The sequence below is a fragment of the Coloeus monedula genome (assembly GCF_965178545.1).
Source record: "Coloeus monedula genome assembly, chromosome: 6".
NCBI classification, from domain to species: domain Eukaryota; kingdom Metazoa; phylum Chordata; class Aves; order Passeriformes; family Corvidae; genus Coloeus; species Coloeus monedula.
In genome coordinates this window covers 50,850,038-50,867,378 of record NC_138786.1, presented here as the reverse complement: position 1 = coordinate 50,867,378, position 17,341 = coordinate 50,850,038, and the positions used below count along the sequence as shown (strand labels likewise).

Below are 17,341 nucleotides of genomic sequence, written 5' to 3'. Positions count from 1 at the left end.
CAGAGAGTTCTTAACTCTTACTTATTATAATTTGTTTCACTGTGTTGTGTTGAAGATTTTAGTGCTTTTTCTCTTTCTTTTCAGGGTAGTCAAGGGAGACTCAGTTCTGTTCCACAGAAAGCAGAATTACAAATAAAGTTAAGTCCAGTGTTTTGTGAGCTGGATATTAGTATTGTAGACAGATTAAATTCCTTACTTCAACCCCAGAAACTGACTACAGTGGAAATGATGGCATCTCACATGTATGCTTCTTACAATAAGCACATAAGTCTGGTAAGTTCAAAATGAAATTGATTAATAAACTTGCTGGGGTTTTTTACAGGAGGAAGGCAGGGCGGCAGTAAGCCTGAGATTGCTGCTTCTGATTGATTTGTGGTGGCTGAGGTGTTTCTTTAAGTGTGAAAGGTTTTTTTTGGTTGGTTGGTTGACTGTGGTTTTTTTGGTTTTTTCCCAACTTCTGACACAGAACTGTAGCCATCTGACACAGTCTCATTTTACATTCAGTGATTGTGTACTTGATAACAGACCTAAAGATAGTGGTAGATGCTTCACAAACGGGCAAAAAACAGGAATCTTGACTGACTTCTCATCCCTAATCTGCCCCATCATGCTCTCCAGCAGCTGGTATAAAGTGTTGCTAACAATTCCACTTCTATGTTGAAATCTTCAGTTGTCAAAATGAGCCCAGTTGCCTCTGCTGTGCATAACCTGCTTTTGGGGTAGGTGACAGAGAGAATGGGGAGCATATGCATTGCATTCTAGTGATTTGGGACCAACAGAAAGAAGAAGTTGAAGCTTATTTTTCTTGGTTTGGGTTGTTACAATAGCATTAAACATGATGACTTTTCTTAAAATACTTGAAGAATAATTAATGCAATTAATTGATTTTCTGCACAGCAACAGAAACTTTCATGTAATTTTATTGCTGCATTGACTGATTACAGAAAAATCAGCCTTCAAAATTATTTAGGAGAGTCCTTATTTAAAAAAATTGTAAGACATCAATCATTTCTATACTTGTCTTGTGAATTTGATTCTTTTCAATGATCAACAAAAAGGGGAGGATTTGAAGGACATGAAAGTGATAGGAGCTGGACACTATGACTTCCTGAAAGGGACAAATACACGATAGTAATTCCTACTTTTTCAACAGCAGCAATTTTTAAAAAAGTGTCTGAGACACGGTATTTCCTAATTGCAGCTGAGTATTGTTCAGTACTCTCACTCTCCAATTTAAGAGGAAAAAAAAATTGTAAAAGTAACAGATTTTTTGCAAGGTTGCTAATCTCTGGAAATACTTGACTTCTAAGTAGAATGTCTACAACACCAATAATAGAAAATATCCTGAGAGCAATAGCAGTTGGTCTTAATGTGTTTTTCCTGCGTTACATAAATAATCTTTTTCATGTTTAGATATTACATCATCAAAAGCTTTCTCTGTAGTCACTTTCAATGCTATTTTCTCTAATTTAGATTTTTTTATTCACTCTGGTTTGTGTTTTGTCTTTTGTTGTTTGTTTTTTTTCAGCATAAAGCATTTACTGAAGTTTTTCTGGATGATTCACATGCTCCTGCAAACTGTAGAATTTCAGTTCAAGTCACTGCCCCAGCATTAAATCTCTCTGTTCGTTTCCCAATACCTGATCTACGGTCAGATCAGGAAAGAGGACCATGGTTTAAGAAATCACTTCAGAAGGAGATTCTTCATCTTGAATATACAGATCTGGAATTTAAAACTGAATTTATAGGAGGGTCAACTCCAGAACAAGTTAAATTAGAGCTTACCTTTAAAGAGCTAATGGGTAAGAATGTTAATATTATATTCAAAAGTCCTTTTTTATTTTCCTATGTACTATGTAGTTGAGAGAAAGCTCGTCTCATATGAAGTAACTCAGGGAGTATCTTTCCACCTGAATTTTGGAGTAGATATCAAGGGAGGTGATCCTTCCCCTCTACTTGGGGCTAGTGAAGCCACATCTACAGTGCTGTGTCCAGTTCTGGGCTCCTCAGTACAAGAAAGACAAGGAGCTACTGGAGTGGGTCCAGCTGAGTCCACAAAGATAATGAGCAGTCTGGAGCATCTCTCATATGTTGAGAGGCTGCAGGAGCTGGGCCTGTTCAGTCTGGAAATGAGAAGACTGAGAGGGGATCTCATAAATATCTCAGAGACATGTACCAAAAGGATGGTGATAGGCTCTTTTCAGTGGTGCCCAGTGACAGCATGAGGAGCAGTGGCCATAAACTGAAACACAAGAAGTTTCACATTAACATGAGGATGAACTTCTATACATTGAGGGTGGCTGAGCACTGGAACAGGTGCCCAGGGAGGTCATGGAGTCTCCCTGTCTGGAGACATTCAGAACCCACCTTGGATGTGTAACCCTCTCTAGGTGATCCTGCCTTGGCAGAGGGTTGGGCTGGATGATATCCAGAGGTCCTTTCCAACCCTAATAGTGCCATGATGCCGAGATTGAGTCCCTAAATAACTATCATTGAAAAACTTTAATAATTTCATGCCTCTAGTATCTTTCAAAGTAATAAATCTATGAGACTGGTTTATATTTGCAATCTTCTCTGCTGTCTCATTTTGTGTACTTAATCAGGGCTGTGGCAAAATACAGTGAGGCTATAAATGTAAATGCAGATATCTATGCATTAGAAGCATCTGATTTTCTAACTAGAAAATAATGTGAAATAATTTTTGTTTCTAGCTAGCTAGAAAATATTGTGAAATAATTTTTGTTTCTAAAAGTTAACATTAATTTTTTGGGAGAAGAGATGACAAAATTTGCCTAAGTAGCTTAGTAAGTAGCATTGACTAGTTAGTCTTGTTAGACTCCGACCTGAGGAGTGGCTAACCTGAAGTTAGCAGTTGTCATTCCTCTGTTAATTTCTAAAAAATCTCTGTTCTATTCAGGTTCGTTTGAAGAAGATAATGCAGAAACACCAGTAAAATTTTTTCAAGTGTCTGGTGGCACAGATGGAGATATAACGTCATCATCAGACAATTTTGACTGGCCTCGGTAAAATAAAGTTTCAAGTTTTTAATGTGGATTGATTAGATTTTTATGAAGCACTATTTTTCTAATTTTAATCCAGAATGCCTGTGTGGTAAATGCTTGAAAATAATTTGCAAAGAAAGAGCATGTAACTATTGAAAAGACCCCAAGAATTTATAAAAAAACCCCCCTGAAAATTCTATGTTTATAATAATGCAATATGGTTTTTAATGTATAATGGCTTCTGCATGGACTTGAGTAAATTTCAGTGAAAGTTTGGTAAATGATTAGAGACTTGAGACTTTTTCTCTTTTTTTGTTTTACTTTACCTTTTCTCCTTCATTCATGGCTGAATACCAAACAACCCATCCTAATTGAATTTTGCCTCAAAATAATATAAGCCATAAGAATAGTAAGAATAATTGTATTATGACTGAATTATTGCAGCTTATATCATATGCAAGGCAATACAGTACTGTAGACTTACTGAAGTGAAGGATCAGGCAGCTGAATTGTGTAATAATATGTTTAAAGAGGCAATTTTAGATTTGCTACAGAATTTGCTGTGTACATTTTTTGCCACAAAATTTAGTGGCTTTCTGACTGCAAGTTTATATGGACATTTTTTCTTTTATAATGGCACAGATAAATTTTTCTCTAACAGTATTTACATGTAATAAGCTACACCATGCAGTACAGCATTTCTTAATGGCTGCTAATGGTCTAGTGAAACAAACATTATTTTGGGAGAGTGCTAGGTTTTTCTTAGCTTACCTCTATGGTCACGTGATGGAGTTGAAAAAAGCAGATGCTTAACATTTTCTTTCACCTGATGGTACCTTTTCCATGTGCATTTGTGTGTATAAGTTAGTTGTTTTTCTTAGTAGTATTGCTTTGGGTAATAAAATATGTTATTATCTAATAAAAAAAGTCCCTGGACTTTTGAGCTATTTAGTCTGGGTGTATTTAATGGCAAGCCAGTAGAACTAGGGGACATGTGACAAAGCATAAATATAAACATTATAAGCATCTCTAATGGCTTGTTCTGCATAACTTCTCCAATGTCAGGATTGTATTGAAAATAAACCCTCTGGCTGTGCACTCTATTCTGGAAAGGATAGCAGCTGAGGAGGAAGAAGGTGATAATAACTTTCAAGAGGAAGAAGAAGGAGGGTCTCATTCTTTGAAGGATGTCTGTGATATTAGAAGACCAGAGCCTTCTCCTTTTTCTTCTCGTAGGGTCATGTTTGAAAATGAAGAGGTACTATAAAATTTTGTTACTTCTTTGTGCTTATGATAGACAAAATATAGTGAGAGTACATTCTCACTACTTTACATGCAACTTCTGGTTTCCACTTTTGGTTTTGTTTTGGTTTGAGGTTTTTTCTTTTTTTTTTTTTTTTACACTTAAGAATTTTTTTCTTTTTTCTTTCAGATGGTGATGCCAGGAGATGTAGTTGAAATGACTGAGTTTCAGGATAAAACAATTAGCAATTCTCATTATGTACTGGAACTCATGTTACCAAACATTCACTTAACATTACCAAACAAAAGCTTTTACGAAAAACTTTACAACAGGCAAGTATAATTGTTTTGCTTGGTTATCATGACCTGTACATTCAGTTCTGTGTTCACTGTTGACAAAAACAATTGTCTAAGCAGGTATAGCAGGAACTCATTTGTATAGTTTATATAAAACCATAAAGTGCTATATAAATATTTTTCCAAGCTCATATGACACCGTTGTGTCATGCATCTGATTCGTGCCATTGCAGTTGTCTGCTAAAAAGTGTTTGGCAGATTTTGTGAAGAAAGGGTGAAGCTAAGTAGTCTTTAGCTCTCGGTGAATACTTTGTTCAGGTCCCTGTGCAGTGTTTCATTTTGCTCTAATCTTTCTGATCTCTTCTTTAAATAGATTATTATACTTCAAACCCAGTTGTGCTCAATTTTATTCTTTCTATCTAAAAATCTAGAATTTGCAAGGCAGTCAGAGAAAAAACCCTAACCCAGTTTTGTAAGCCTCGCAAAAGTTTATAAAAATGTAGAGAAAGCGAACCCAGCTTACAGATGGGTGTTCACTGTTTATTTCTGTTAGTTTGCTGTTCAAAAAACAACAAAATATTACTAGATTGGTACTATGCTATGCAATATGCAAGAGAGATGCTGGTCTATTTTAGTCTGTGATAGGTATTACTTTACTTCCAGAGTATTTTCACTTCCAAAGTGGCAAGGCAGAACCTTCCACTGAATATTTTGTTGTAATACTTCTGTACTGAATGTCACATCTGTCTTTACCCTGACAGACACACTCACCTGAAACCAAAAGAATGAATGTTTCCTGCAACTTAGTTGAGAATTGATGTGATCAAAATAGGGGTTTCTCAACTCCCCCTCCAACCTACTGAGCTAATAGATACCTAGTTATAGAGGAATTTGTGTCACTATCATGTGTTAGACTTGGATATGTGCCTACCATAATTACAGAATAAAAGTTACTTCCATTATTTTTTGCTTTTACTCATGAATATATTATTGTTTCTTGTGCTCTTGAACTTTATTTTCTCTATCTTGTTTATGGAATCTGGAATCTGTTACATAAAGTCTGCAAAGGAATTATGCTTGACTGACTTAATACAGAGTGGGAATACAGACACGTATTTTGTGTAATGATAATGTATTTCTTCCTAGGATCAGCAATGATTTATTGTTGTGGGAACCCACAGCTCCATCTCCTGTAGAAACATTTGAAAACCTTTCTTATGGTGTTGGACTATCTGTGGCCAGCCAGCTCATCAACACTTTCAGTAAAGACAGCTTTAGTCAATTTAAATCTGCAGTTCATTATGGTAATACACTTAATAAATTATCTAGAACTATAGTGTTTTAGAAGCATAATTGGCTGAAGTGATTAAGCTGTTAGTGGAAAGATTTTGTAAACTTATGAGAACTTAAACTGAGACAAAAAAGAGGTAGATTACTGTTTAATTGAGTAAAATAAGTGTGAAATTGAATTGCATTACCAGTGGAGAAACAGTGAGTTATTGGCATGATATGTGTACTAGCTAGAGAATGAGTTGTTCTCCATTTTGTCTATTAGATGATGAAAGTGGATCTGAGGAAGAAACACTGCAATATTATTCCACTGTTGATCCAAACTATCGTTCACGCAGAAGGAAAAAGCTTGACTCGCAGAATAAGAACTCACAAAGCTTTCTGTCTGTTCTGCTAAATGTGACACATGGATTAGTGTCAGTATTCACAGATGTGAAGGTGAGGCACTGGGACTGGAGCAAGTTTTTTCTTGTTTTGACCATGGATCCCTTTCATGCTGTATGTACTTATCTGGAAGGAGCTAGTGTTGTTAACAGTAATTCTGTAATCTTTATACTACTATAACTAGGCAGTAATGCAACACAGTATTTTGCAAATTCTGTTTGCTTTGTTTCACATGAGAATAATGAAATGCAAGCAGGAAAACATGTATTGGTAGCAAGTGTTGTGTTAGTTTAGACTGTCTTAAGTGCTGCAAACTGTGAGCAAACAATAATTTCATCATTTCTATTCTTCCTTCAGCAGGATGATGGAAATACACTCGAAGGAAAGTACGGCGAATTTTGGGTTGAGTTCAACAGTGGTTCCCTCTTCAGTGTGACTAAATATGAAGGCTTTGAGGACAGACACTATGTCTGTCTCCATTCTAGCAGCCTCAACTTATATCATCAAGGTAGGGGTGAGATTTAGGTGTCTTTGGGACTAAATTTGAAATGAAATAAGCTTGAAGCTTTTTAGGAAAAAGGCTGTATTTTTTTCTCTTTTCTCTCATAGTGTATCATTTGGCGCAATAGATATAATTTATGGCTAATGTTTCTAAATGCTACAGTAATGCAACTTCATGATAACTGTACTTAGTTACAGTTTAGCTCTAACTTTGCTTGACAACTGCTGGTCTTTAGAGATATTGTGATCCTCTGGCAAATTAGCTGTACAGGCTATTCTTTACCATGAAAATACACACTTCCTACATGTTGCTGGTTGTTTAATTAAAAAAGCTATGGGTTATCAGTGGCTGCTGTGTTTTCCTGAGTAGTTAGTTGTAGTCCACAGGTGACTGTGTAGTTTGTGTATGTCTGGAAACCCCCATGTAGTTAAACCTTTTAAGGTTTCCCCCTCAGATACCTCTGGATCAGTGGTAGTCATGTTTCAGTGCAAGGCTTAGTTATTGTGTGTTTAGAAGTTAGCCTGGCACTATCTCATAAAACGAAGAGGAGATACATGTTCCTATCTCTCCGTGTAATCTGTAGGAGATTTCTGTCCGTTATTTCAACTTTGCTATTTTTTTGGGCACATAAAAAACGCAATCTCTAATAGTGACATTGAAGATTATAGCTAGAACCCTGGTTTTAAATATTGGATCACCCATAACCTTCCCTTCACAGTTTTTGGTTGTCAGCGTGCGTGACTAACTTTGGTAATTAAAATAAATTTTTAGGCATTAAGCACAAAAACCATTTTCTGTAACACTTCATCAGTAACAGCTTTAGTAATTCATTCCAAAATCTCTCTGCAGGTTTAGTAGATGGAGTCGTCCCTTCCTCTGAAGTACGACTGCCCAGCACAATACGTCCCCATTGGTTAGAGCCTACTATTTGTTTTTCTGAAGAAGATGGTCTTAGTAGGACTACTTCAGATGGTGTAGGAGTGGATAGTCCAAGTATGCTGACTGTTGCAGTCAAGATCCAATCAGATAAAATAGAGAGCAATACAAAGGTTTGTGTTATTTGTACTTTTATAAATTATAGTTATCTCAGTTTGTATGAAAGCATCTAGACATGGAGTTAGAAGGGTTATAGATGAAGAAACCATATAGTTCTGAGACATTCATTTTCAAACTATAATTTTCTGTTAGAAACTTTTGGGTGGATTACAAAAATTAAGCAGCATCTTAATTTACTAATTCTTCCAATGCTTCACTTTGCCAATCACACTGTTTCTTTATTGAATGCATTTTTTGGACAGTTGACCTTTTTTATTTGTTGTTGTTGATTTTCTCTGGTGTCAAAATGGGCAAGAACAAATATAGTTACACTGCAGTTAACTAGCAGTGTCATCTAATAGGCAGCCCTTGCTTACCTATTTGGAATGGCACTGGTAAATGACAGTAGCATTCATTAGTGTGGCTGAAGGATGACCTCTTAGCTGGCATAGTGGTGTCAAACAGGTTGGTTGAGTTGTCTAAAGAAGGGTTCTGTAGACCAGCAAAATGTTATGGTGGTTCAGCTGTCTCACATGTGAACTACATTGGGTTGCTACTCCTGGTAATTTTTGCTGAATCCCAGAGTGAATGTAGCGGCAGCCTTCCTTCCTACTGCCACCACAAAGCTGCCATTTCTAAACTATCATGTTGCAAAAAGGATGATACTGTATTATCCAGGGTTTCTGTATTGGGAAGCAGGGTTTTTCTAGACACCAGGAGATTTTTGGGAGCAGAAGGATAACACTGTTTCATAATCTAGATGTGACACAGTTACATGTGTTTCATGTAAGCCAAGTCATCCAACATTGTTGTGCAGGAATTTCTGGTTGCTGTTGGACTACGAGGAGCCACCCTTCAGCACCGAGTGCTGCCTTCAGGTTTAAGCTGGCATGAACAGGTCAGGTTGCTACAGTGTTCTTGGTGACATCTTCAATTTGTCTCATTGCTTTAACTGTCAAACTAAATCTTGATCGAAAATCTTGATGTTAGGTTGTTCCTTATTATCATACTCTGCTATTGAAAGTGTTATTCTTTCTTTCTTGTTTCTCTTTGAGACCACTGACAGATGACAATCTTACTTTAAAATTATTTCTTGTCTATTAATTTAGTACTGTTCCTCTCATCATCCTAACTTTCTGCCCATAACATGTCAGGGAGCCTCGGGGTAGGTTTACTCTGTTCTGTTGGGTTTTGTTTAAAATTCAGATGAAAAATGTCAGTAGTACAATATTACTCAAATACATAAATAATCCTTAAGTTAAAAATACCCTCAAAACAAGCAAATGTGTTATTTGCAGTACTGAAAGCATTTCTGTGTTTTTCCCTTCTGCTCACTTTATCCCTCAAGTCTCATTTCTCACTTGTACATTTCCTGTTTTGTATTGCTGAAATAGCAGTACTGGAGGACTTCGGGGAGGTAGTGAGCAGCAGTTTACAGAAACACTTGTGAATGAGAAGGGTTGTACTCACAGGTGTGGATGCAGAGGTACAGTATAGCAGGCAGGGCTGGAGCCCCTTGATCTGTGTGTGAACCCATGAGGCAAGACATGCCATTAGCACAGGAGCAGTGTAGTTGCATGTACCTGCCCCATACTGGATTACAAATAGTAACCCTTGGCACTCAAGCTTCTCCTGTTTATCCTCCAGTCTGTATGATATGCTTATTTTCACATGCATTGTTACTGTATAACTGTGTGGAGCTGAACTGGGGGGCTTTGGACTCTGCTGTGGAGTTATTTTCTCCTCAGCATTATATTCCTGTGGGTTTGTGTAGCCTGCTTTACACCATGTTGCTTCTTTGCTCTATGAAGTTTTTCTGAAGTAGCTTTACCAAGTGCATCACAGGCAATCTTTTTTGGAGGGGAAGGGATCAAATAAAAAATTGTCCAAAGAGGTAGAGAGAAGAAAAAATTAAGACTAGCAGTGATGGTATGCCCCAAGTTTGGAATATTTTAAGAAGAATTTTATATATTTGAGAGGGGGCTATGACAGATCTTATAGAGGAGGATAGGAGTTAGTTTTATGTGGTAGTACATCAAAAAGCTGTTTATACAATGAATGTGCACATGGTTCTGAGCATATTTCCCATGCCCACCCCCCAAGAAAGACCTGAAGATAACTTGAACAATAACTTGAAAATAACTTGAGTGTTACAAGAAAAGTTAACTTTTCAGAGAGAGAGCAAAGAAAATGCAAACACTGTAATAACAGGTACAAAGAGGGATGAATAAGACTGTATTTGGGCAGTGTTTTAAAAATGCATTGTGAGGCTTTGTACAAGCAGCTACTTGAGTGTCTGTGGACTGGTCTTTTTCATACCTTTGAAGCTGCAGTTTTTATGGGGTTTTTTTGTCTTGTTTACATTCCATGCTTCTCTCTATAAAGATATTGAGTAAGCATCTTTAAATATCTGAGACTGTTCACACCTTTTCCTTCTACTAATCTAGCATTTTATTGTCATACCTGTTACAGATTTTCTCTTTTGTGATGTGTAGTTGTTTGTTAATTTAACAGATATTGAAGTATTAATATGTTTGTGATTTTTAGATTTTATATTTTTTGAATATTTCTGATGAGCCTGTTCTGGGATATAATCCTCCAGCTACAATTACAACTTTTCATGTACATCTGTGGAGTTGTGCTCTTGATTACAGGTAAGTAAAATTGCAAGTGTGTCGCTTGGCACTGCAGCTATATACTTATTCTTCAGGAATGTTTGAGTTTACATACTGTGAATAATAGTTATTTAGGCTCTCTTGGAAAAAGTACTTAACAGAAATCCCTCGAACTGGAAGCTATTTATAGTAGGATATGACTTGCCTAGGTCTGGGAAGATGGAGTTAGGTAATCTATAAGGCTTTGAGTGAACTTCCAGATAGGTACAGAGTACTGATTTGTTTTTCCTATTTGTTATTAGGCCTTTGTTTTTGCCAGTCAGATCTCTACTTACTGTTGAAACTTTCAGCATTTCCAGCAGTGTTGCAGTAGATAAATCCTCTTCTACTCTCAGGTATGATTTAAATGATTGTGAATCATGTAAGCTCCTGTAAAACTTGTAATGCCTGTCTGCTTTTTTCACCTCAGAAGCACTGATGTTGTGTAAATGATCACACTGGTTTCTATCTTTTGAAAGAGACTTTGCTCATGTGTAGTCCTTCTGTTTTATTAGGTTAAATAATTTTGTTTATTTATACTTTTTTGTTGGATTGCTTCCTTTAACAACAAGCAATTCTGCATTTTTAATAAGAGTGGAATGTTCTGAAATGAAGTTATGTCTATTTTATGAATTAGTAAAACCTTAAGATTTCTTATAATTTGTTACTTGGAGACAGTATATTAATTAATTGAATATTTAGTGACTAATGAAGATATCTGTAACTTCTAATAATTTTCCATGCAACTTCCATTGAATATTCATTCTGTTATACCTGTTCTGTAGTGAAATATCTACCAAGTTGATTGTTTTTATTAATAAAACCTTTTAAGTGACCCTTGAAATAAATGTTTCAAAGAAGAGAAAAAGACAAAAATAGAAATAAGTGTTAAGGGTTAAGCCATTATTTCTTATTCTAGGAAGGATCAAATATAGAAATTGAAATGTAAGAAATATATAATTTACAATGGGGAAAATATCTTACAGTGGTTAATTGCCAGTGGATTTGAAAATTATGAAAGGTTAAAGTGAAGAGTTTGGATTTAAGATATGTTAGGCATATTTGTGTTTTTAAATATTTTTTTTATATACTAATTTCTTTAGACTTACTAATTACACAGCATTTCTCTAGCATTTTTATTTCATCTTGTTTTTGTCTCTTAGGATAATTTTAGATGAAGCTGCTTTGCATTTGTCTGACAAGTGCAACACTGTTATGGTGAACCTCCATAGAGGTAAGGATGCTTTAGATATTACTAATCAATTGCAGAGCCTAAAGAAACAAAATTACAGGTGTATTCTGCATATATAAAGGTTATTGAAGAAGAGGTTTGAGGAGATAAGGAGCAGCAAGTTGAGTATGAGAGAGCAGTGAAATGTTGATAAAAATCTGAGTGCTTGGGTTAGGATTTGTGGATCCAGAAGTATGTCAGAGAAAAGCATCTTGCAATTCCTCTAGTATCTTGTTACAGTTTAATAACAGGTATTTGAAAAAGCATATTTTTAAAAATCCGGAGTTTCGCAGAAAGAAATTTTTGTAGGTACGAGATCTCATGAGATATATATTCTAAATAGTTGAACTTGAAAGGTGCTATATGGCACAAAGTTCTAGGTTCTCAAAAGAATCATACCAACTGGGTTGCTCTCATTCAAATAGTAAGAGCCTTTAAGGACTGAGGAACTTGAATCAATATTTAACAAATGAATTGGAGAAATAATAAAACCTTGTGCCCACAAACATGTATTTAGCTTAGGTAAAAGATCTCTAGTAGGGGGCACAGTAAAGGTATGCCTGTTCTATTTAAACAACAAAAGAGGGCAAATAAGTTATTCATGGCACTGAAAGATTAGTACAATATGAACATGTGTTCTCTCTCACTTCAACTAAAAAATTGATTGAATGTTTAGTCATTCAGCTTCTGTGTGCCTTGGTTTCTCTTAACTCCCACAGATGGAATGAGGATAAATATCTTAAAAGATTACACTGCACACAGATGGTGGTAGTGGGAGTGATATTTTGGATTGAAAAGATTCAAGTTCTTGATTTGAGTAGCTGAAACTTGAAATCTGAAAGTAATTCTCATAAAAGAAGGAAATGCAGAGATACAAAAGGTTTTGATAAAACAGATTCCTTTACAGCTCATGCTGCTTTTAATGGTTTTATAGTGATAGGTATATGGTGTTTGTTATTGTCTTAGTATTTTTTTAATTATCATATTTCAGATTATGTTCGTGTTATGGATATGGGACTGCTGGAACTAACCATTACAGCAGTGAAATCTGATTCTGATGGAGAAAGAGTAAGTATTTAATAACAAACAAAATAAAATGTAAAATCTTCATGAGAGATTGTGATTTGAAAATTACTTTATTATACTTAAAATCAAGGAAGGTTTTTCAGTTTACTTGTATTTTTTTTTTAAACTCCTTTTCTGACTAGTTAAGTAAAATAATTTAAAAACATCTCTGTATGTGCTATTTTTATGGAACTTTAGGGTAATTTGAAGTGTATTCTTGTCTTTTCGTTGTTGCTGTCTAGACTAAGCCACGTTTTGAGCTGCACTGTTCCAGTGATGTAATCCATATTCGTACCTGCTCTGATTCGTGTGCTGCACTAATGAATCTCATACAATATATTGCAAGTTATGGTGATTTACATCCACCCACTAAGACAGAAGTTAAACGTGGAGTTAGCAAGCCAAAAATGAAGGTATAGAATGGCAAAATGATAGCAACTTAACTTTCTGCTTCTTGGTGATATTTTTTAATTTTAATCCTTGTTCTATTTACAAATAATGTGAGGTTTCCTGCAAAGAAATGAACAGATTGTATCTAATTTAAAATATATTTCAGAGTTAAAATAAAGTTTTGGAGTTTTTTCTACTTTGGTCACTAAATATTGTAAAATATTTTGTGCTGTTTACCTCTTGTACTTTATTCTTATCTAAAGAAGAAAATTCCAGGACAAATACGAGGTGTCCATGTACTGTGATGATCTAAGTACCCTGAACCATAATGTTCTAACCTACTTTATGAATCATCCAACTTGGTGTTTCAGATCACTTGACTATTTAACAAGTTAGTGTTTTTTCTCACAGTTGAAGAGCTGTGAACCAAGCTGTTCTATCAAAACCTTTTTTGGCATTTGTTGTCTTTGAGATGTAACTATGTATAGTTCCTCTCCTACAGGTAGAGACCTTTAGCCAACCATCTTCCCACGGACCAGGCCTTGCTGAATCAGAGCAGCAGATTTTACGGGATTTGATGAGTGATGCAATGGAAGAAATTGAGACTCAACAGACTGCTTCTGCCATGAAGCAAGAGTCTAATGGTAAGAATCCTCTGAAGGCCTACCTACATTTAAAGTACAGCTTCTCTGGAAAGAAAGTGGCATTGAAAGTTTTGTGTATGTTGAGATGCTGCAATAAGAATGGGAGCATGTACTTAGGATGTCTGAAGTCTTCAAACTAGCACAAAACTTTGGAAGGGATTCTTGCTTCTAATAATAATAATGCAAAAGTACTTTGAGATTCTAGTCAAATACACATTACTGAGGTACTGAAAGTGGCAAGGAAGAAATCTCACTCTGGGACTCTGTCAAGACCCCAAATTCTGTAGGAGTATAAGTTAGTGTGATGGAATCAAAGACCTCTCTTCTGTGTATGAAGATAGTCCAGGAAGATGGTGCAGTTCCGAGTCACAGGAAGAACTTCAAGCTATGAAGAATTTTTTGAATTAGCAGATAGAAGAAGAGAGTTGATTTTATCATAGCATTATGGCTTCTGTATCATGGCTGGAGTGTAATTCAGGTTTAAATTTAATAAGATCTTGTACTGCAAATAGATTTCTATTCCATTACTATTTCCATAACGTCTGGTGGTGTTTTCTGTGGTGGAAGGTGAGCAGTCACTGTAGTACTGAAAGTTTTTGATGCTGTGGTCTTACTACTAGAATGAGAAACTTGAGAATTGTATTTTATTCGTAGTAGGAATTGATTCAAGATATAATAAGCAAATTTCCTTGATATAATTGAAGTAACAAACATGAATTAAACTTAGTTTTCATATTTTGTAAGGGTTTTTCCACTGAAACATGTTTTTTCTCAACCCTCCTTCGACTCCCAGGGGTTTTGGATGACAAATCTCAAACTCAGGAACCATCTTGCTCAGATCTCTTCCTGTTTCCAGATGAAAGTGGAAATGTCTCACAAGAGCCAAGTCCCACTTATGCTTCATTTACTCATCACCTGTTAAGTGAGGCCATGGGAGATGTTCCAGCAGAAAGTGATGATTTCTGCATTCTTTTCGCACCTAAAGTTGCTGTTGCTGTAAGTTCCTTTGAAAATTACTAAAAAAAAGATCCATATATAAACTGAATTAGAGAAAAGCCTATGTAAAACTTGGACAAATTAGATTTTATAGATTTCCGTGGTTGCTTACTGAAGTTTTTCTGATTGAAAGGAATTTACGCGTTGTTACTGTTAGGAATGAGTGCAAGTACTTTAAAATAGATGAGATTTTTCTGTATCTCAGCACTATGTAATTGTTCTCTGATCTGAATGTTACATTAAGCTGTATTGGCAGTTTTCCTACATTTTAGCCATATTTAATCATTGTCATTTTGGCTTACAATAATGGCATACTTAGGAAAAAAATGTGTTAAGCAAAAACCAGCATTTATCAAAACAGCAGCTTTGCATGTCTTCCTGTCTTCTGTTCATTTCTCTCTTAATCCAAGCTCTCAATGTTTCTAAGGACCCAAGGTCCTTGCCAAACCTCAGAGAAAAGCTTGTGTGTCACTTTACACCACTGTCTCTGTCCTCTGCACTGGGTTCATGTTTTCTGGTGGTATTCTTCTTAATAGATAGAAGCAGTTCCTGGGTCTCTGATTAGAGGCTGTACTTTGCCAGTTATAGTTGAGCTTTTTTGTTTCCGACAGTGCTAATAGGGTAGCCTTTGTTTATAGTTTGGGTGGGGAAGTTTTTTGTTTTGGTTTGGGTTTTTTTATTGTTGTTTTTAACTACTTTGGAGCTTCTACTTTTCTTTCATATGCTTTTGTCTTTATAAAAAACACTTCTAAACCAATCATTTGTTGTATAAACTTTAGAAGACAGTAAAGTTTTCCTTTTCATAGGAAAGATTTAGACATCTCAATAAAGAAAGATTCCACCTTCTCAATGCTATCACCTTCTCAGTGCTATATGCTTTTTTTTTTTAAATTAGGAAAAAGAGGAAGAGCCAGTTATAAAAATAATGGTTGATGATGCAATTGTTATAAAGGAAAATCATTTCAGCCAACCTATAAAAAAAACGGATACAAGCAAAGCTCCCCTTCATTTTCCTGTTCCTCTTGTACGCTATGTTGTAAAGGAATTATCTCTTATTTGGCATCTTTATGGCGGAAGGGATTTTGGAACTGCACCACCAACTTCTCCAGCTAAAAGTTTCATGTAAGTGTTTGATCTAATTATGTGGATTAGAAGATTTAGAAATACTTAATTTTCTTTTGATTCGGAGTAATCTTATTGTTCAGTCTCAAGTCTCCCTTGCTTGCTTCTTGGCTCCCTTCTCACAAGGAATCAATCATAGAATGGTTTGGATTGGAAGGGATTTTAAAGATCATCTAGAATCTTATTCAGTTTAACTTCACAAATCAGGGTGTATTTCTCCGTGTCTTAACCTGGACAAACTGGGTTTGATTTTGCTGATTTTTTTGGGGGGAATGGAAGGATGCATTTTGTTTTAGGGTAGTATTAGAAGTCAAATTTTCCTAAAGAGGTCAGGGCTTAAGGAGCATAAGAGTCAGATTTACAGGATGTCATGTAAACTAAAGAGTAAAATTATCACAGCCAAAATTAAGGAAATGTTTTATGAATGTTAATTTGGTGGGATACATACACCTAGCATTCTGCTTAGGTATATATTACTTGAACAAAAAGAAATTTCCAAGTTTTTTTGAATATCATTAAAATAGTAATAAGTTACATCCAGTGCATTTCATTTTATATTAACAGTGGGATAACTTTGATCTGCAAAAGCCTATTTTTCCTTTTTATTTCCCCAGAAGTCCCCATAGTTCTCCTTCTCATACACCAACAAGGCATGGACGGAATACAGCATGTGGAGGAAGAGGAAGAAACCCAGACTTCCTAATGGAAATACAGTTAAGCAAGGTGAATGACAGAAACAGCCATGACTCTCTGTGTGTGGATATCTTTATGTGTTATACTCCTTAGAATTCAGTATTATATCTTTCAACAGTATCTACATCTAAGCAATCACTTTGATGGTGATGAAGGTAGAATTTGTTTAACAAAACTGTTAGCATTAGCATAATACTTACTTGCTGAATAAGCTTGTTTCTAAAGATGAAGGATATCCATTACAATATTCTTAAAAGTTTTTGTTCATTATAAACAAGTTTTACAACTGATGTTTTGTTTTTCTCTCTTGGGTTCCATTCTGAATAGATACACCTGTTATGGAATTACGTATTCTCACCAAATAAGCAAGATGTAGATCTGTTGGGAATACTCAGTGTATCAGTTTGGTAACTGGATATGAAATAACATCTAGTTGTATCAGAGTATTGTTCCTTTGTTTCCCCTAACATATTTAGCACCCTTCAGGCATAAGTATCTTACTGTTTTTTTTAAAGCTGTGCTTAGCTCTAACATAGGAACTAGATGCTCTTTTACTGGTGCTGTGAATAGTATTGGTGAGGAGTTAAACATATTTCATGTCAAATGGACCAATAACAGAATCTTTTTAAAATAAGATTTTTTTCAAATGTTTTCATAAGAATGAAAGGCTCTACATAAAAATAAAGGCCTTTTGTAGTCTGTGTGCATTTCCAAAACTTAAAATTCATCCCATTAGCACTTTAAGCTTGCCAGAAATGTGATACTTAAGGTAGCCTTTTCTAGAAAAAACGTGA

The 17,341-nt window shown here is 35.5% G+C and overlaps 1 protein-coding gene across 3 annotated transcripts in view; it reads left to right on the top strand.

Moving 5' to 3' along the window:
• Nucleotides 1-17,341, top strand: part of ATG2B (autophagy related 2B) — a 47,108-nt gene that overhangs the window by 15,930 nt on the left and 13,837 nt on the right. For 2 of the 3 annotated variants that reach the window (XM_082284288.1, XM_082284290.1), the window contains 19 exons: nt 85-273; nt 1,529-1,802; nt 2,918-3,023; nt 4,068-4,260; nt 4,435-4,577; nt 5,688-5,845; nt 6,097-6,269; nt 6,573-6,723; nt 7,567-7,766; nt 8,570-8,650; nt 10,300-10,406; nt 10,670-10,762; nt 11,570-11,640; nt 12,629-12,705; nt 12,945-13,115; nt 13,595-13,736; nt 14,530-14,732; nt 15,628-15,854; nt 16,469-16,577. In XM_082284288.1, coding sequence (XP_082140414.1) covers nt 85-273; nt 1,529-1,802; nt 2,918-3,023; nt 4,068-4,260; nt 4,435-4,577; nt 5,688-5,845; nt 6,097-6,269; nt 6,573-6,723; nt 7,567-7,766; nt 8,570-8,650; nt 10,300-10,406; nt 10,670-10,762; nt 11,570-11,640; nt 12,629-12,705; nt 12,945-13,115; nt 13,595-13,736; nt 14,530-14,732; nt 15,628-15,854; nt 16,469-16,577 — 2,868 coding nt within the window. The remainder of the gene's footprint in view (nt 1-84; nt 274-1,528; nt 1,803-2,917; nt 3,024-4,067; nt 4,261-4,434; nt 4,578-5,687; nt 5,846-6,096; nt 6,270-6,572; nt 6,724-7,566; nt 7,767-8,569; nt 8,651-10,299; nt 10,407-10,669; nt 10,763-11,569; nt 11,641-12,628; nt 12,706-12,944; nt 13,116-13,594; nt 13,737-14,529; nt 14,733-15,627; nt 15,855-16,468; nt 16,578-17,341) is intronic. The other variant, XM_082284289.1, reaches the window with a different exon arrangement.